The following is a 16,296-nucleotide window of genomic DNA, read 5'->3' on the forward strand; positions in this document are numbered from 1 at the left end:
AAGGGAGTACACCGGGGCCACCGAATCTTTCCCCTGCACACCTTGTGATCAGTGTATCCTCGGCTTATTTGGGCCGTCCATCGGACGGGTCCCATCCACTTGTGGGATTCTGGAGCGCGAGATCTTCCGGGGTACATCTAATGGACGGCTGGGGACCACTGATCATAAATGCATCAATTCTTACCCTTACAAAAAAGGAAATCAATTGGCTGATGGCCGAGACGGATGGGCTTGTCCTTTGGATAGAATCTTAACAGACAGGATGATGAGTAGAACCAGACTGGAATTGGGTCCATTGACGTGGTGTATTTATTTGGACGGTCTAAATTGCTGCAGCGCGCCTGTCCCGATTTCTTGTGTGATGCTACAGGATTGAAGCCTGTCTTTCACAGCATAAGCCTTCGATACAAACAAAGAATTATTTATAAACTCTAAAAGCCAAGCTCCACATATTTAAATCCAGTACCTGTTGGATAAGGCTTTCTGTCTTCTTTTTTTTTTTTTTTATAGCCAATATTTAAAATATTATACTTACATAGTGAATAGGATAAATTTTATCCTACCCGCAATAGATAGGGATAATGATAGAATTAACTTTTAACATAATCCGGATATATAACTTTTCATAAATCTTCTTTTTGGAGTATAAAAAAAAATTATAAAAAAAATTATAACTTTATCCTATCTGATCCATTCAACTCACTTTGTTTAATTCTGCTCGTCTAATCCTGCTTCGACTCATTGCCGTTCCTAAGCAAAACCATTGAAGTTGTATTGAACCGCTATAAATTCTTGAGTTTAGTTATATATGTGATTAAACCCCTCTAGCTCTCAAGCTAAAATGACGAAGTTAACCACTCGATGTTTTTAAGAAAACCACTAGATATTTTGGATCTACGTACCACGTTAGTGGTGATCACTAGAGTTTCTGGCTCGCCTGCTGTCCGAGTTGGAGAGATTGGATATGATCGTCGTATGCTTCCATGGCAATGCTCAGACGGAGTTAAAAGGTGGAAGAGATTTAATAAATCGAAGAAGTTCTTGAATAAAAAAATAAAAAAAAGCAACTGATTTAACGAATACGGCTTCGGACAACGCTCCGATGCTGGCTTCAAGCAAAAATAAAAACATAAAGAACTCTGATGGGAAATCCACCGATGCCTAAGTTAGACATGATTTTCAGAAAATAAGAGCAAGTTTGAGAAAAGGAGAGATGTAGCATGAGAGAGTCGAAAGAGAACTTATCTGAAGGGCTCCAAGAATGCATGTGAGCGCTAGAACCCATCGTGGAGTAGTTTGAGGGGCATACGCTTGTTGATAAGGTAACATATCTTGTCCATAGATTTCTTCCATGTTTTTCGTAGCAGTATTCGCCCATGTGTGTTAGAAAATAGCTAGAGATATGGCCAAGTTGTTGCTATTTATGAAGAGAGTTCAGGATGCAGAGGACTTTCCTCATACGTTTTAGATGGACCACATTGCAAATTTTGAGTAGTTAGTTTGCGGTTAGATAGCAAACTTTTATTGATCGGCTCGTCTTGTCAGCATATGTCGATTCCGAAATATATCAAAAATATCTAGCAATATCTGCTTTCTCCGACCAAGTAAAAGAGGGATGGATGAGTTCACTTAGAAAGGCTATATGCATGGGAACCTAATGTGGAGGAGAGTCCCCAGTAGTAGAGAGCCTGCTTGGCTCTACATCTTTAGGAGTAAGTGGATTCAGACTTCCATAATTTTTTAGATTTTACTACAAGAATAAAATTACCCTCCTGCCAATACGTCTAAAGATAAGATAGGGACAAAATTGCACTAAGGATGGGTTAGTTCTCCTACTATGTAAAATAATTCTATTTTATCATTTTAACAAAATAGAACTTAGAATGAAAAAGTTTATCGGAATAACACTATTTTACGGTCATGTTTGAGAATTTGGTAAAATAAACCCTTACTCGGGGGATGACTCCCCACCAACCGTCGACGGCGTCATGACGGAAAAACGGCGTCGCGGAAGCAAAAAACAAAAAAAAGGCAATCAAACGGACGGCGTGGATCCGACGCTTAAACCAATAAACGCCGGGGAAACGGCGCGTCGAGGCGCCGGCTTAAAAAAAGGGTGTCGGCTTTTTTTCTTTTTTTGACGACGAAGCTCGGTCCCCCCGTGCGACCCCACATACGGAATTACGGATATATACCCCCCGTATAGAGACAGCGACAGCGTACGGAGAAGCATACGGCCCCTGATCCACTCCTCTGCCCCCGTCCCCCAAAACCGCCGTTTCAAAAAGCCAGCGCCCAAACGTCCTTTGTCCTCCCCAAGTTCTTCTAATTTCTTAGCACCTTTCCCTGTTCCCGTTTCCTGCTGCTCTCTTAATCTTCTCGTCCTTTGACATTTATTTCCTCGATCTCTAGTGTCAGGCATTCAAGCTGACGTCCGGTGAACTTACCCCGTTTTCAAGTTGCTATTTAATATTTATCACGACAAACGGAAGGTTGGTCGTTGCTCCCTCTTGATTAGTGCCGGGCGGTACAAGATCAGTGCTTTACGAGTTGGGTCGACTTATGGCTTATTTATTAATTCACGGGAGAGATGGAGGCACTACAGCAAATGTAGTTTTTGGTTACCATTCGATAAAATTTATCATATAATTTTTTTTTAATAATAATTTTTTAAAAATAGCAACGGCATCTTATAGCCGTTACAAAAAATTATATTTGATAGTGGCAATTTTAAAAAATATTATTAAAAATTTATAATATTATAAGGGCTATTTATGGATGTTGCTTTGATATTTTGTACCTGTTACAAAAGAATGATGCTATGCAATAATGATTTTAGAAACTATTTAAAAAGGGTGTACAACTTTGCAACAGTTATTCATGGATGTTACTAAATATATTTTTTGATTACTATGGTACCTTATAATCGTAACAAAAGACGGCAATTTATAGTAGTACTTTAAAAGCTAACATAGTAAGTGCATAATGATGCAGCTTTGCAGAATGCTAATAAAAGTTGTTATATTGTACTGATACTTTATAGTGCTTATAAAATATTATACTTTATATTGCAATAACTTTTAAATTTGTTGCATGAGGTATCGTAAGCAAAATTTTGAGTCATAATAAGGACTTTAAGTTTATAGAAACGATCAAGAAATACCTCGCCATGATTCTGATAACGAGTATGCTCCTATTCACTAATTAAAGAAATGATTATCAAGAACGAATTAATTCTTTAATTTTTTTTTCCAAATACCTTCTTCTAGAATCAAAAAAACATGAACAAAAGAAATAGAATATAATAATCGAATGAATGAATAAAAAATTTTATAAAATAAAAAAAGATCTTCATCTATTCTTTCTCTACTATATTTGTTAAGGCTGCAAATGGGTCGGGTCGATCCGAGATCCGACCCGCGTAGATCCGACCTGATTCGAATTTTAGGACCCGCGGATCGGGTCGGATCCTAAAATTGGATCCGAATCATTTTCTAGGTCGGGTCCGGGTTTACCGAACGGATCCAATCCGATCCAAATGGACCCGAAGAGAGAAAGAGAAGGGAAAAAAGCAAAAAAGAGTTTTTTTTTTATTTTGTGGGTCGTGGCACTATTGGTCCGTTAAGATCCTCTCTCGATCTATTACACTGTTGATACCTCTGGTGTCTCGGTAGCTGGCTTTTTTTTTTTTTTTTTTTGTTCCTTTCTGTTTTTTGGTTTCTGTTTTTTAAAACTTCTGCAGGGAGGAAGTGAGGGAACGCTGAACTGAATATGGGTCATGTGCCAGTTTTCTGCAATGGAATTGGATTTTGGAAGGTCTGAGATTTTTTTTGTCCTCATGAGAGGGGAGCTGGGAGACACCAAGTTCCGTCCAATCAGTCATATGGACAAAAAATAGTGTGATATGAAATTTGGCTTGTTGACCGACTTAGTTAGTAAGTCAGCGGTCCTCTGTTCTGACCGGAGGTCAATTGCAAGTCTTTCAAGTCAGGGATCACCCAGCACCTCATAATTATGACATCACCAAATTAGATTTGCCAAATTCTTCCCCAAAAGCAAAAAAAAATTGATCCAATTCAGATCCGAACCCGATCCGACTCGGATCCGACCCAATCCGACCCGATCTTCAACCGGATCGGATCTGGATCCAAAATTAGAATCCGAACAAAAAATCGGATCGAATTAGGATCACCCAGAATCCAACCTATTTGCATCTCCTAATATTCGTATTCATATATATATACATGCATATATTATGAATATTTTATTAAAAAATTGAGTTATTATCATAAAAAGAAAAATTATTATTATAAGGATGAGATCAATTGAAAAGCATTTTTTTAATATATTTTCTCAAGATCACGAAGGAAGAATCTTTAAAATTAACTATATTTTATATATTAATCTCTTACTAATTTTAATATTTGTTTGCATATGAGTATGCCTATGCATAGATATATATACATTCAACTATATGTATGTATGTAGGTATGTATGTATGTGTGGACTGGGTCATCTAGTGACTAGGTTACCCTACTCCTTAACCCAATCCAATTGAGTTCTTAAAAAGTGGAACCAAAATAGACTTAATTCTATTTTCAATTCGATCCAAGATAGCTAAAAATGCTGACTTAGTTCAATTTTCAGATATAGGCCCAAACTCATGCATGCCAGTATATGCAACGTTGAGTCAACCAGCTGGAAACATAATAAAACCAATTTGTTTGGCTGCTTGGGTTTGGGCTCACAATAAAATTGAGTTGTTTGGTTCCGATGTCTTCTAGAAACCTATTTCTTTAGATTTTTGGGTTAGTATTGTTAGAAGATTCAAAGAGAAAGGATTTTCAGAATATTTGACGATTAGAGTTGTAAAACAACCTTGAAGTGAAAGGAGTTTTAGAATATTTGACGATTAGAGATGTACCAATTATCTATGATACTTTCCCATTATCTTATAAAATTGTTTTGGGATATAAACTATGTGCAATAATTATCATAGTGACATACAAATAAATATAAAAAAATTATAAACATAGGATTCAGAATTGACATGTTTCCTTTTCATTTTTTTTACAGGATCTCTTGTAATTTCTTTCTAAAACCTTATAGATGTACCAGGAGTTTTTTTTTCTAAGAATCAATTATATAAAACAAGAAAACTTATTTCCATGAATGTGAAGCAGGGCTAAGCTAATAACCAACAAAGATTACTAAAGCCATACCAACTAGCATTTCATTTACAAAATTATGACAAATGGGGCTTTCCATTTTTATAGTCTGCTTCACTTAAGATCATCACATTTCTTGTCATAAGAATATTAGCTACAACATATGCACACATCTGTGCATCGTTGACTTAAGAACACATCAATAAGGCTAGAAAATTTGGCAATGAAAAAGAAGAATGCTAACTATTCAAAAATAAATATAATTTTGTTATTGCATAATCTTCTATATTTATGTACAAAATCAAGTGAATTGGTGCAGCAAACTATAATGCTTGCACTGTATTAACAACACCATGCTGTATTTCATATCCAAATTTCCTCCCTCGCAAACTATCTCAAGACATCCAAGAAAATTAAATAATTTTATTGCATTTTTTCCTTTTATGGGGTTTAGTTTAATGAAGACGTTAACCTTGCAGAATTATATACATATATTGTAATATCATATCATGAATCCTTGGCTTAACTTGTGACCACCTCCATACATTTTCATTCTCCACGAGTTTGTTAATATTTCCATATTTAGTAATGTATTCATTTATAAATCATATAAAGAGTAGAAAAATTGTCTGATTAGATGGAAGATCATATCTAACTCTGCTACCTTTCGAATGTGGACAATATGATTGGCAATAGTTTGTGTGCATATAAGTTTATACATGTGTACTATATATACGTTTTAGAAAATATACTTGCATGCTTTTTCTAAAAAAAAGGCTAAAATTAAAATTTTTAAAGAATTTTCTAAGACGTAAAATAGTTATATGTACTTGAGTAGATATACTTGGATTCTTAACTAAGTTAAAAACATCGAGTGGGCCATTTTTATATTGAAAAATCAATACAATCAATGTATCCCCATGAAAAGATTGATATCCAAATTGACTATAGTTCTTTTCATTAATTTGTTAATTATGACTAGAATCAAAAAGTATCACGCAGAGCACTATAAAGGAGGGTTTGAAATTATTTGTAGCTCTTGATTCAACAAAATGACAATCTTGAGTTAGGTCTGCTTATAACAACTCTTAATTCGGAGGAGGTGCATTTTTTATGGAAGAAATGAGGCACATGTTCTAAACAATACCAAGATTTCAAAGGGAAAGAATTATTAGCGCGCTAATTTTGAAGTTGTAAATTAGATTTTACTGATCCTATCGTTGGTGAAGACTATTTTAGAATAGTAGTTGTCGTCAATACTTTGGTGGTAATCACAAGTGAAATTCTGGTAATCACAAGTGAAATTCTTGTTGATTGATTTAAAGATACTTTACTTCGTTGCAAGGCAAAGATTTTTTTTTTTTTTTTGGGTGATGACTCAAAACACCATGCATCTATAGTGTAAGTAAACTTTCACTTCTAATAACCGATCTCGCGATGTTTTCCATTTAACTTTGGTGAGCCATCTAGCTGGAAAAATGTACGTTACTGCGATCCTTATGAACTGAAATAAAATAGAAATTCGTACCCCATTGAAAAAAAACAAAGAATCCAAGGGTGTACTTGTAAACTCTACTGCTGTACGTAAAAGGTAAAACGCGTTCTTATCCTCACCGCAGGTGACCATATTCCTCTTCCCTTTTTCGGATATCTGTCGCTCAAATCTTTTTCACACGGTTTTCGGAGGTTCCTTTCGGTGAGCTTCTCTTTCAGGTGGTAAAAACCGTAGCGAGGAAAAGAAGAGAGACAGAGACGGAGAGCTCCTCTTCTCTTATCTTCTTTATATAATGCTCTCGAGCTCGACTTAGCGGTCCTTTCCTCTGCCGCTTTGCTTGCGAGGGCGGTCTCCCAAGCCCAGAGCCCGGTTTTCTCCGGTGTTTACCGGGTTTCCAACGCGATTCCCAGATTCCCTCGCAAGAATTCGAGGCCGCCGCCTCTCTCGCCAGGTTTCCGATCGCTTCTGGGAGGCGTTCTAAGTTTCATCTCCTGATTCCGAGGAGAATTAGTTTTTGATCTCCCTGAAGTCTAAGGGGTCTGGAGATTTGAGGGAATCTGGGGAATTGACGCTGGATTTAGGGAGGAACTGCTCGGTTCGAGGTGATCCATGGAACCCACGCGAAGCTCCGGCGCCGGATCTGGAAATTCCGGCACGTACACGCCGGAAATCGAGGAATCCCTCCGGTTCGAGGAGGAGATCCAGAGTCTGATGAGGGACAACACGATGCACCCCAGCCTTGAGCCTCCGCCGGCGAGCGGCGGCGGCGGCGGCAGCAGCTCCTTCACTGCCCTCCTCGGCCTCCCGGCCAACCAGGCCGTGGAGCTCCTGCACCAGCCGGATTCCGACGATTCCCCGGCGGTCGCCGCCGCTGCAACCTCCGGCAGAGAGTTGTGGCGGTTCCGGCTGAGGGACCCCAAAGCCCTGACCCTCCCCTCCGGCTTCTCCCCGACCTTCCCTTCCAACGCCGCCCTCGTGGAGCGGGCGGCGAGGCTTTCCGTTTTCGCCGCCGAGGACTCGCCGGAGGCGGCCTCCGTCCCGTCCCACTCCGGCGACCGCTTTCCGAAGCCCAAGGCGGAGCCAGCGGACTCCGACTCCCAGCCGATCTGCCCAATCCCCGGCGAGCGGCCGCAGCGGCCGGCGAAGAGGAAAGAGGCGGAGAAGGGCAACAAGGTAACGAAGAGTTCAAGGGTTTCCGCTTCTGGTAACTGGGTTTCGGGCGCGAACTGTTTCTATCTCTGGAATTTTGCAGGTGAAAGGAGCCGCGAAGAAGACCAAGAGCGCGGAGGAGGGGAGCGCGAAGGGTGCCGAGGAGAACACCGCCGGAGAGAAGCTTCCCTACGTGCACGTCCGAGCTCGTCGAGGCCAGGCCACGGATAGCCACAGCCTCGCGGAGAGGGTAATCACCCTTGATTAGCGGATATTCCTGAATTAATTAAGCCATCTCCATCACCGGATTATTTTAAAATAAAGTACTCATGTTTTAATTAAATTAATTATTATTTATTTTTCAGGCGAGGAGGGAAAAAATAAATGCACGGATGAAGCTCCTGCAAGAGCTGGTCCCCGGTTGCAGCAAGGTTAGTTTTTGATTTCCTCTAGGTTTGATATAATTACTCCCCTCTATTAGCCAACTCTCCTACTCCGTCTTATTAAAAATTAAGCAAAATCACAGCGTCGGAGCAGTAGATTATTAAAGGAAGGACGTGTAATTATAGGTCCTCCTGTAGGATTCTGTAAATTTGTCGTGGAATTTGGGTGTGATTTTTGAGGCCGGTGGTTGGACGGTCGAGATCAAATGGAGCCTTCCTTTCTTATTGCTTATAACTATTTAAAAAGATACGATTTTGCCGGCCGCAGTAAGGTAGTGCGGTAAAAATTATTTATTCTAGGAACTTTAGGACATCTTGGAAACACTCGGGATGACTTGGTCTACCTACATGATTATTTATCTTTGGGTTTTTTTTTTGGCATGGGTATTTTTTAAATATTTAAATTTATATAAACACTTTTTTAAAATTTATATTTAGTTTTGTATTTTTATAAAATATTTTTTTTACAAATGCGTCTAATATTACCGTTCTTCTAATACTATTAATAAGAACCACATTTATTTTAATTAAAAATAAAATATAATTTTGTTTTTTGTTTTTTGTTTTTAATCGCGATCATGTTATAAATATTTTTTTCACATCTATTTATTAAAAATATTTTAATTATTTTAATTTGAAACTGTTAATTTTTTTAACGGCGCTAAATATCATGAGTATATATGTAAAAATAAAAATAAAAAAAAGTAAATAGCAAAACAAGTGTTTTAGATGCATGCAAATATTGATTTTTAAAAAAGTATTCATGCAAAAGTCGATATTAAAAAAAAAAGTATTCATGCAAAAAAATTTTTTTTTATCTTTTCGTAAATTTGCTATGGATTGGGGCTGATCTGTGAGGTTGGTAGCTGGACGGTTGGGATCAAATGGAGCCACATGATTCGTGGTTCCGGGTAGGCCTACGGAACGACGGTTGGCCTGGTTCGCATGCTTTGATGTTGGGCCTTCAGTTGCAATCTGTAGCTGGAAACGAAGTGCAAGTAAACACGATGTGATTCGGGGGCTCTTTTTTGGGTGGCCTTTTTCGGATTTGAGAAAGATTTATCTTTTTGTTACCGCAGGTGACAGACGCAGCTCCCCTCTGCCAACCATTATAAAATGAAATTTGTACATCACCCTGTAGCTGAATAAATTTTAAGAGTTAAAAAAAATTCTCGTCTTTAAATAAATTTAAGTAAGTTACAAAAGGTACCCAATAATTTGTAAAATCTACGGTTACACCCAGTTAAATAGACATCGTTAGCGAAACTATTTATCTATTGTAAAAATTCACAATTACCCCTATAAAAAAATAAGGTACCTCTTTCACTTTCGCAACTCTTCAATTTCTTTGAAATGTTCCGTTTTTAAGGGTCTTCTTTTTTTCGAGATTGAATGGCTCGGATTTTTTTCTCGCTTCGCCACCTCACCATAAATGTACTTTCCTAACAAGTGAATGACGATAAATTTTTTTCTCAATCGACATATGGCGACGAGCATTCTTAATTCTCAACTAGCATTCAGTAACAAGCATCCTTCTTGATCAGGTTTTGTTTTCACTTTTTCACCCATCACGTCACAAATATCATGAATGTCGGTATATCATTCGTTGATTCTAAGTTCTATTTGTCCAATATCGTAAACATGATTCCTTAACATAAGAATTTTTATATTTACATATAGAATTATGATGGCTCTAGTAGCATATCATCAAAAGGATCCAAATTAGTACGTACTTAAGAATTCTTTTTTTTTTTTTGAGGGTGCATCAATTGCAATTTCATAGACTGGCGTGGACCATAAACAGGTTAGCTCAAGCGATAAAATTCTTGATATTAGTTTTCTGCGGGAAAAAATTTTAGAGGCATCTATTTACTTGATAGATGTAGATTGCTTTTTTCTTAGCATATAGCTTTTTTTTGATGATTCATTAAGATCAAGCTCCAAATCCATGGTGCCTATAGCTGTTTTCCTCATTGGGTGGATATTATATCATTTAAGACTAATTTGGTCTTTTTCAAAAATTTTTATTATATGGTATTTAGGTTCTATTTAAGTTAACGATTTGGCTAACATTCTGTAAGTTATGAGTTAAAGTGTTGAATAAATAAATCTTAGAGGAATAAGCGTAGATTTTTTAAATTATTGGATATAAGTATAATTTATTCCTAATCTCAGAGTTTTTTTATAATTTACTCATCACTCAAGGACAATTTTAACTTTTAATAGGAGGTAAATGGATTCACGAACGCCGTTAATTTAATTGAATGTAAGTGTAGATTTTATAAACTATTGGGTATAAATATAATAAACATAAATTTTTTTTTTTTTTTTTTATAATTTACTTGATAAGTCCTATATACAAAATCAAACTTCTTTCCTCCCGTGCTGACAAAGTAGTAAACTTGATTTGTAATCTAGTTAAACTCGTGCCTAGAACATGAAAATAGAAACACAGAAACATGGCGCGAGAGACTTGTCCCGTTAGCTGTTGTTTTGTGCTCGAAATATAGCAAAGTAGGCAACGTTTTATATCTTCTTAATCGCTTTTTGTGATTCTAGAACGAATTTTGTAATTGTTTTTTTAAACATTAACAGCTTGTTGTAGATTTGAAATTACTTGAGTTGTGGTCAAGCTCAATTTGAGTTCAACACAAGTCCAGATTGGGCGTGGGCACAGGATCTTTGCCAGATTGTTTGCATATGCTAAATGGACTCTCAGTTTGCTCTTTCTCTTCTTTCGCAAATCACATCTTATTGTAATTTTTCTGAGTCCCTGAAAGTTTTTTGGATTTGATCTGCCATGAGAGCATAACTCGCAGTTGACGGAGGAAAAAAAAGAAAACTATAGTCAGCCTTGCCCATTTGTGTTGCAGATATCGGGTACGGCCCTAGTGCTGGATGAAATCATCAACCACGTACAGTCCCTCCAACGACAGGTTGAGGTACGTCTTTACGGTCCCACCACCCCCCACAACTTCCCTCCCCTCCAAATTAACACACCATCGAATTTACCAAAATGCCCACCCTCTTAGAGCATTTCGTAAATTACTAAATCCCCTGTTAGTGCCATCGGGTGGGCTTTCGTTGTTGATTCTTCTTGTCCTTTATTTTTTTGCCCCGGTTCTTCTGTTTTTTTATCGAATGATAAATGATTGACTGTATTATTAATAATAACAACTCTGGATTTCAGCTCTTGTCGATGAGGCTGGCAGCGGTGCACCCCCGGATCGACTTTAGCGGCCTCGACAGCTTTTTATCGGCAGAGGTAACGCCTCGGGCGCCGTTCTCTCTGCGTCCCGACCCCCTTCTCTGAATCACATGCCGCCATCTGAAAATAATAATAAATCAATCAATCAATCACAATGCTACTCTGCGAGCAAGCAAACAGCAGCACCGGGAATTTAATTGGCCGGAAGGAATGCCGGCCGTGGAACGGACGGCCGATCTCACTACCCGAACCCGTAATGCTTTTCCCTCCTTCGCTTCCGCTGGAGTGCAGATTGCTCGGCCTTGTCGCCTACTAAATTACAACTCGGTCCAGCACAACGTTTTTTTTTTTTTTTTTTTTTTTTTTCTGAGTTGATGGCCAGCACGGCGTTTTAGGGATTCAGGTCAGCAGTGTCTTCAAATCTGAAACCCCCGAAACAGCTGGCGTAAGAAAAATATAATAAATTTTGTATTACAGTAAACGAACTTGTATCCTCGCACGAGTTTCCCCTGTTACCGTCTAGCCGCGCATCCTCCCACCCTCTCTCCTTAGTCATCCACCGTGGAATCCACTCGCGCCTTTTCTTTATTTCCGTGTTTTTTTTAAAAAGAAATTGAAAGAGAAAAAAAAGGCATGACCACTGGCGTTTTTGGTGATTGGGGTACAGTGTGGACGGGTGTCGGTGGGTAACGGACGGGGCGGGGGTGGAATGGAGCAGTCTGCGTGGACGGAGGCCACGGACGAGGGTCGACGGCAGCCGCAGCAGCAGATCTGGCACGTCGATTTGGTGCACCCGCATCAGACGCCGTCGGTGTGGGAAAGGGTCGACTCGCCCCACCTCTTTGTCCACCCGGGGACCTCGCTTTTCGGCTACGACCCCGCCAATTCCGGTATGCCCTGGACCGCTTGACTTTCTTATTATATTCTATTGTTTATGGTCGTCTGGTGAAAATATAACCGCGTTGAAAGTTACTCAGTTGGGATTTTTTGAGTACTAAATGGCAGCAGTAGAAATAGGGAAATGGTACGTGAGACTGGGAAACCTATAGAATTTATTCAGAGAGGAGTGGTTTTGGGCAACTGGAGATCCGCTGCCCTACGAACCCTCGCTGCAGCGGTCACGATTGGTGGGCGTGGGGCGTGACATTTCCTTTCCGTGTGGGGCCCGAGTCTATAAATGATTGCTTGCAGCAACGGGGCTGTCGCATTTACTCGTCCCACCGCAATTCAAATCTCGCCCCCCCCCCCCCCCCCCCCCCGCGTGGTCCCTCCCCGCCATCTCTTGTACAACTGTCTTTTGTCGCCGAGCATGGCTCCTTTTTTTTCTCTGATGTTCCAAACCCCATACTCCAAAATAAGTCCTCGTATTAACTCTCGCTATCTCATTGGATCTTGCGCTTATAAACTGCTTATCTTAGGGCCAGCTGTTGTGACACTGAGGTTGGTGCAAACCAGCTCACACGCAAGTCTATTTATCACTGCTGTAATATAATCTGATCCACAATACTGCTGGCCCTAGGGCCAGTTCTTTGGACCATTCACAGCCCCAGTTGCTTTCATTCGACACATCATGAAAGATGAGTTTGAATTTTACCTTGAATTTGAGGAATTTACATCTGTATTTAGCATCTTGGGCCCCTTGCTTAGCACCTAGGTCTTTTGAGAAACCTTTTGTTGAACATTTGCTTCTGCAGAACCTCTAATAAATTTTTAGACTTACTGCTAAGCATCCGAAAAGTTAGGGAGTGGTTTCCAATACATGTTTGAGAGGGTCCACAAACAACTGGAGATTGAAAGATCAGTTCATAATGTTTATAATCCCTGAATCCTGTAGCAGATTCACCTCTAATATGGTAAGGCGACCTCAATTTAACATCTTTACTCAAGCAGTACTTCTTTAGTTACTGTCATCTATTGCATTAGTGGCCGATGGCAACCTAGTAAAGAGAGGGAAACTTAGCAACCTACAATACGCACTATCTTCTCACTTTAGATTCCTCTTCACCTACCAACAACTGAATCTGAACCCTTGATGGGAAAGAAAAAGGAAAAACAAAAACAAAAAGAATAGTTGGCCCTGAACTGAAAAGGCACCACATGCTTTATATGTTAACCTAAAGAGAGTATGATGGACGATAAAAGTACGTTTAGTTCCAAGGAAGTGACAAGCTTGGACTTAAGCTTCATTGATTGCAGTATATAATCAATTAAAGAAATATTTCTAAGATCTTTTCCTTTTTCTGTTTTCCCCTCAAATCTTCTCTACCACTGTTTTCACAGTGAAGGCTGCTAAGAAAAAAATGCTATTCAGCAGAAATACTTGAAACAAATTAGGCTTTTAGGTAACCCAGCTAGCACTAATCCTAATATGACTCAAACATGCACTCCCTGAGCTGGATGCATGGCTTTAGAAAGAGCATAGGTGCAGTGCATTTCAGCCCAGATCTCTACGGTCATGAAGATTCCTGAAAAGAAGTTCGAGTCTGTACCACTCCATTGTACATATTAACTTCATCGATTTAATGGACCACCCAGACTACGGTATGGATTCATAAAACCTAGTGGGGACCCAAACAATATGGGGACCAGATTTCAGAAGTTCTGCTGCTGTACGTCTGGCTACATGACGTCTCTAGTAAATTATTGCTGGTGCTTGTTCACCTGAGTAGTAGGGTCATCTTCATCCAATTCATCAATTATCTTTTTGGTCCCATACCAGATACTACACCTATCCAATTTTTTAAATAGAGAATCAGCTTGGATTGGAATAGGAAATAAGACTTGATCACTTGCTTACTGACATTAATTCTGTCCCTTAAGATGTCTGTAACCATATAATCAATGATGTGATGAGGCTGCTTGTTGCCTATTAAGTTTATAGCAATCTCAATGTCATAATTATAAGTCAAGTCCTGCTACCATATCGTCATGAAATTTGAACTGATGATGTTTATGAGCATCTCTACAAATTTTAATATTTGATCATGCCGTGGCCTTGGAACTTACAGCTCATCCCCCCTCCTAATAAAAAAAAACCACCCATGCACACAACCAAATGTCTCATTGCACTTCATTGGGTCCATTTTGGGATGTAAACACTGAAATGCTTGGCTGACTTGTTTCATGTTCTGTTTCTGTTGTTTCTGAAGTAGTATCGCTGCACTCCAACCAGTTGAAGACGGAACTCTGAAGTCGCAGTGGTGGTTGCTGCCATATTATGAGCATGCTCATGATGTACATAGCAAAGATACTATTGTTAGATTGAGTAGAGTGGAAGATGAGAGTATTAACTCTACATTCTTTAGAGTTATCAGCTCTCTGCTCATTAATTGCAGAATATGATAAAACCCTATTTTCTTATATGATATCCTTGTTACTCAGTTTTCAGCATTCCAATTTAAACATAACTCTGAATCTCCATGAATACAATACAGGGCATCATGATCTTCAACATAGGTTGTGTGGCTTTCTTCAAAAAGAATGCACGATGAATCTAGATCAGGGAACCAACATTATGAGTTTCTGAATTTAAACTTCTCGTGGCTAAGAAAATGTAGATCATATATACATTTTGTTGTAAGAACTTACAAATTTATATAAACTGTGGCATGCAGAACAAGCTCCAGTAATTATTGTCTGTGGTAGTTATCTGACTATTTTCTTGTCTCACCAGGCAGTATGCTATCTCAGCAGTTGTATACCTGTTTAGTTATATGTGGGAACCAGATATATTTTTACTAATTCCAAATTTAATGCTTTGAGCTAGGGCTGTAAACGGGCCAGATATATAATGGATCTATGCTATATCCATATCTGAACTTGATATGAAAATTGAATGAGATTGGTATTCAGATCCATTAAAATGAGTAAGATCTGAGTTTGTATCCCAACTTGACTAATAATCGGATCCAAGTTTTTTTGAGGTTCAATTTGGCGCATGATTTTAGTGTGCCAACTGGTTAAGGGTCAACAGTCCTTCATATGCAGTGAAATTATGGCAGATTGTGATGGAAAAGGAATAGTACGACATGGAAAGTGAATGATTGAATTTGTAAAAGAAAATCAACCAATTTTAAAACAGATTTAAGTTTGTATTTATATTTAGTCTGATTGAAATATAATAATCTAAGTGCAGGCTAGAATCTTGGAATTGAGACAGCAATAGGTGATTGTTAAGAAAAATATGCCTGAGAAAAATAATTGGGTCAGATTATCGAGTTTTCAGGTATAATTTTTACCCTTACTTTTGGTTAGTAATGGCTAGTGAGATCTACCCTCTCAAGTCTAATCTTTGATCAAGTAAACATAACCATATAGGAAGAAAAGAAATATCATTCATGTTTTTCTGTATACAGAATTTTATATATGAACAAGATGCCATGGTAGCATGTGCAAAAAATCAAATTTGATGGCAAAATCTCAAGCATATAAACGACATTTACGAACAAAAATAAAATCAATGATGCGAACTGCCCGTGGTTATGATTTACATGATTTGTCATTCGGCAAGCACTTCAGGACCAATATATTTTCTCCATAAGCAATACTCAACTAATTTCTTATAGCTGTGGTCCTGATCCCAATGAGCAATTTATTCGTTAATCATCAATAGTACATCTGTACGCGCAGCATGTGACCTCTTCACAGCACTACTGATGGCTGGGAAGTGGGATGCACTTTCTGACACTGCCCATTCTGATACGCGCTGTGATCATTGAAAGCTGATGAATGGACTCACCACTTTGACTGGTCTAGGATAGCACAGTGAAGGGCAGCAATTAGCTTATTTGATCTTTTTCAGTTTCCAGTGCATCACAGAATTCAGCGTACTTT

At 38.7% G+C, this 16,296-nt stretch overlaps 1 protein-coding gene across 6 annotated transcripts; it reads left to right on the plus strand.

Moving 5' to 3' along the window:
- The first annotated feature begins 6,841 nt into the window (after positions 1-6,841).
- LOC103705369 (transcription factor bHLH48-like) lies at positions 6,842-14,848 on the plus strand. Of its 6 annotated transcripts, none has more exons than XM_088716334.2 (7): positions 6,842-7,836; positions 7,916-8,062; positions 8,178-8,243; positions 11,075-11,197; positions 11,446-11,520; positions 12,131-12,353; positions 14,616-14,848. In XM_088716334.2, the coding sequence occupies exons 1-7, from the start codon at positions 7,273-7,275 to the stop codon at positions 14,651-14,653; spliced, it is 1,236 nt and encodes a 411-aa protein (XP_088572460.2). In that variant the 5' UTR covers positions 6,842-7,272; the 3' UTR covers positions 14,654-14,848. The 6 variants fall into 6 exon arrangements, with proteins under 6 accessions (XP_088572460.2, XP_088572462.2, XP_088572461.2 ...); XM_088716333.2 differs by having other exon boundaries at positions 6,843-7,836; positions 14,613-14,848; XM_008789045.6 differs by having other exon boundaries at positions 6,847-7,836; positions 11,129-11,197; positions 14,613-14,848.
- The last annotated feature ends 1,448 nt before the right edge of the window (positions 14,849-16,296 follow it).

This window comes from Phoenix dactylifera, chromosome 2 (genome assembly GCF_051530095.1).
Source record: "Phoenix dactylifera cultivar Ajwa chromosome 2, Ajwa_hap1_PhDact_Kaust_v1.1, whole genome shotgun sequence".
Lineage (NCBI taxonomy): Eukaryota > Viridiplantae > Streptophyta > Magnoliopsida > Arecales > Arecaceae > Phoenix > Phoenix dactylifera.

Bases quoted from the DNA above. Each gene is read 5' to 3' on its own strand.
- LOC103705369 (XM_088716333.2), top strand. From the start codon at position 7,273: ATGGAACCCACGCGAAGCTCCGGCGCCGGATCTGGAAATTCCGGCACG. The intron at 7,837-7,915 runs GTAACGAAGAGT...GGAATTTTGCAG, and splicing joins AGGCGGAGAAGGGCAACAAG to GTGAAAGGAGCCGCGAAGAA. The intron at 11,521-12,130 runs GTAACGCCTCGG...ATTGGGGTACAG, and splicing joins ACAGCTTTTTATCGGCAGAG to TGTGGACGGGTGTCGGTGGG.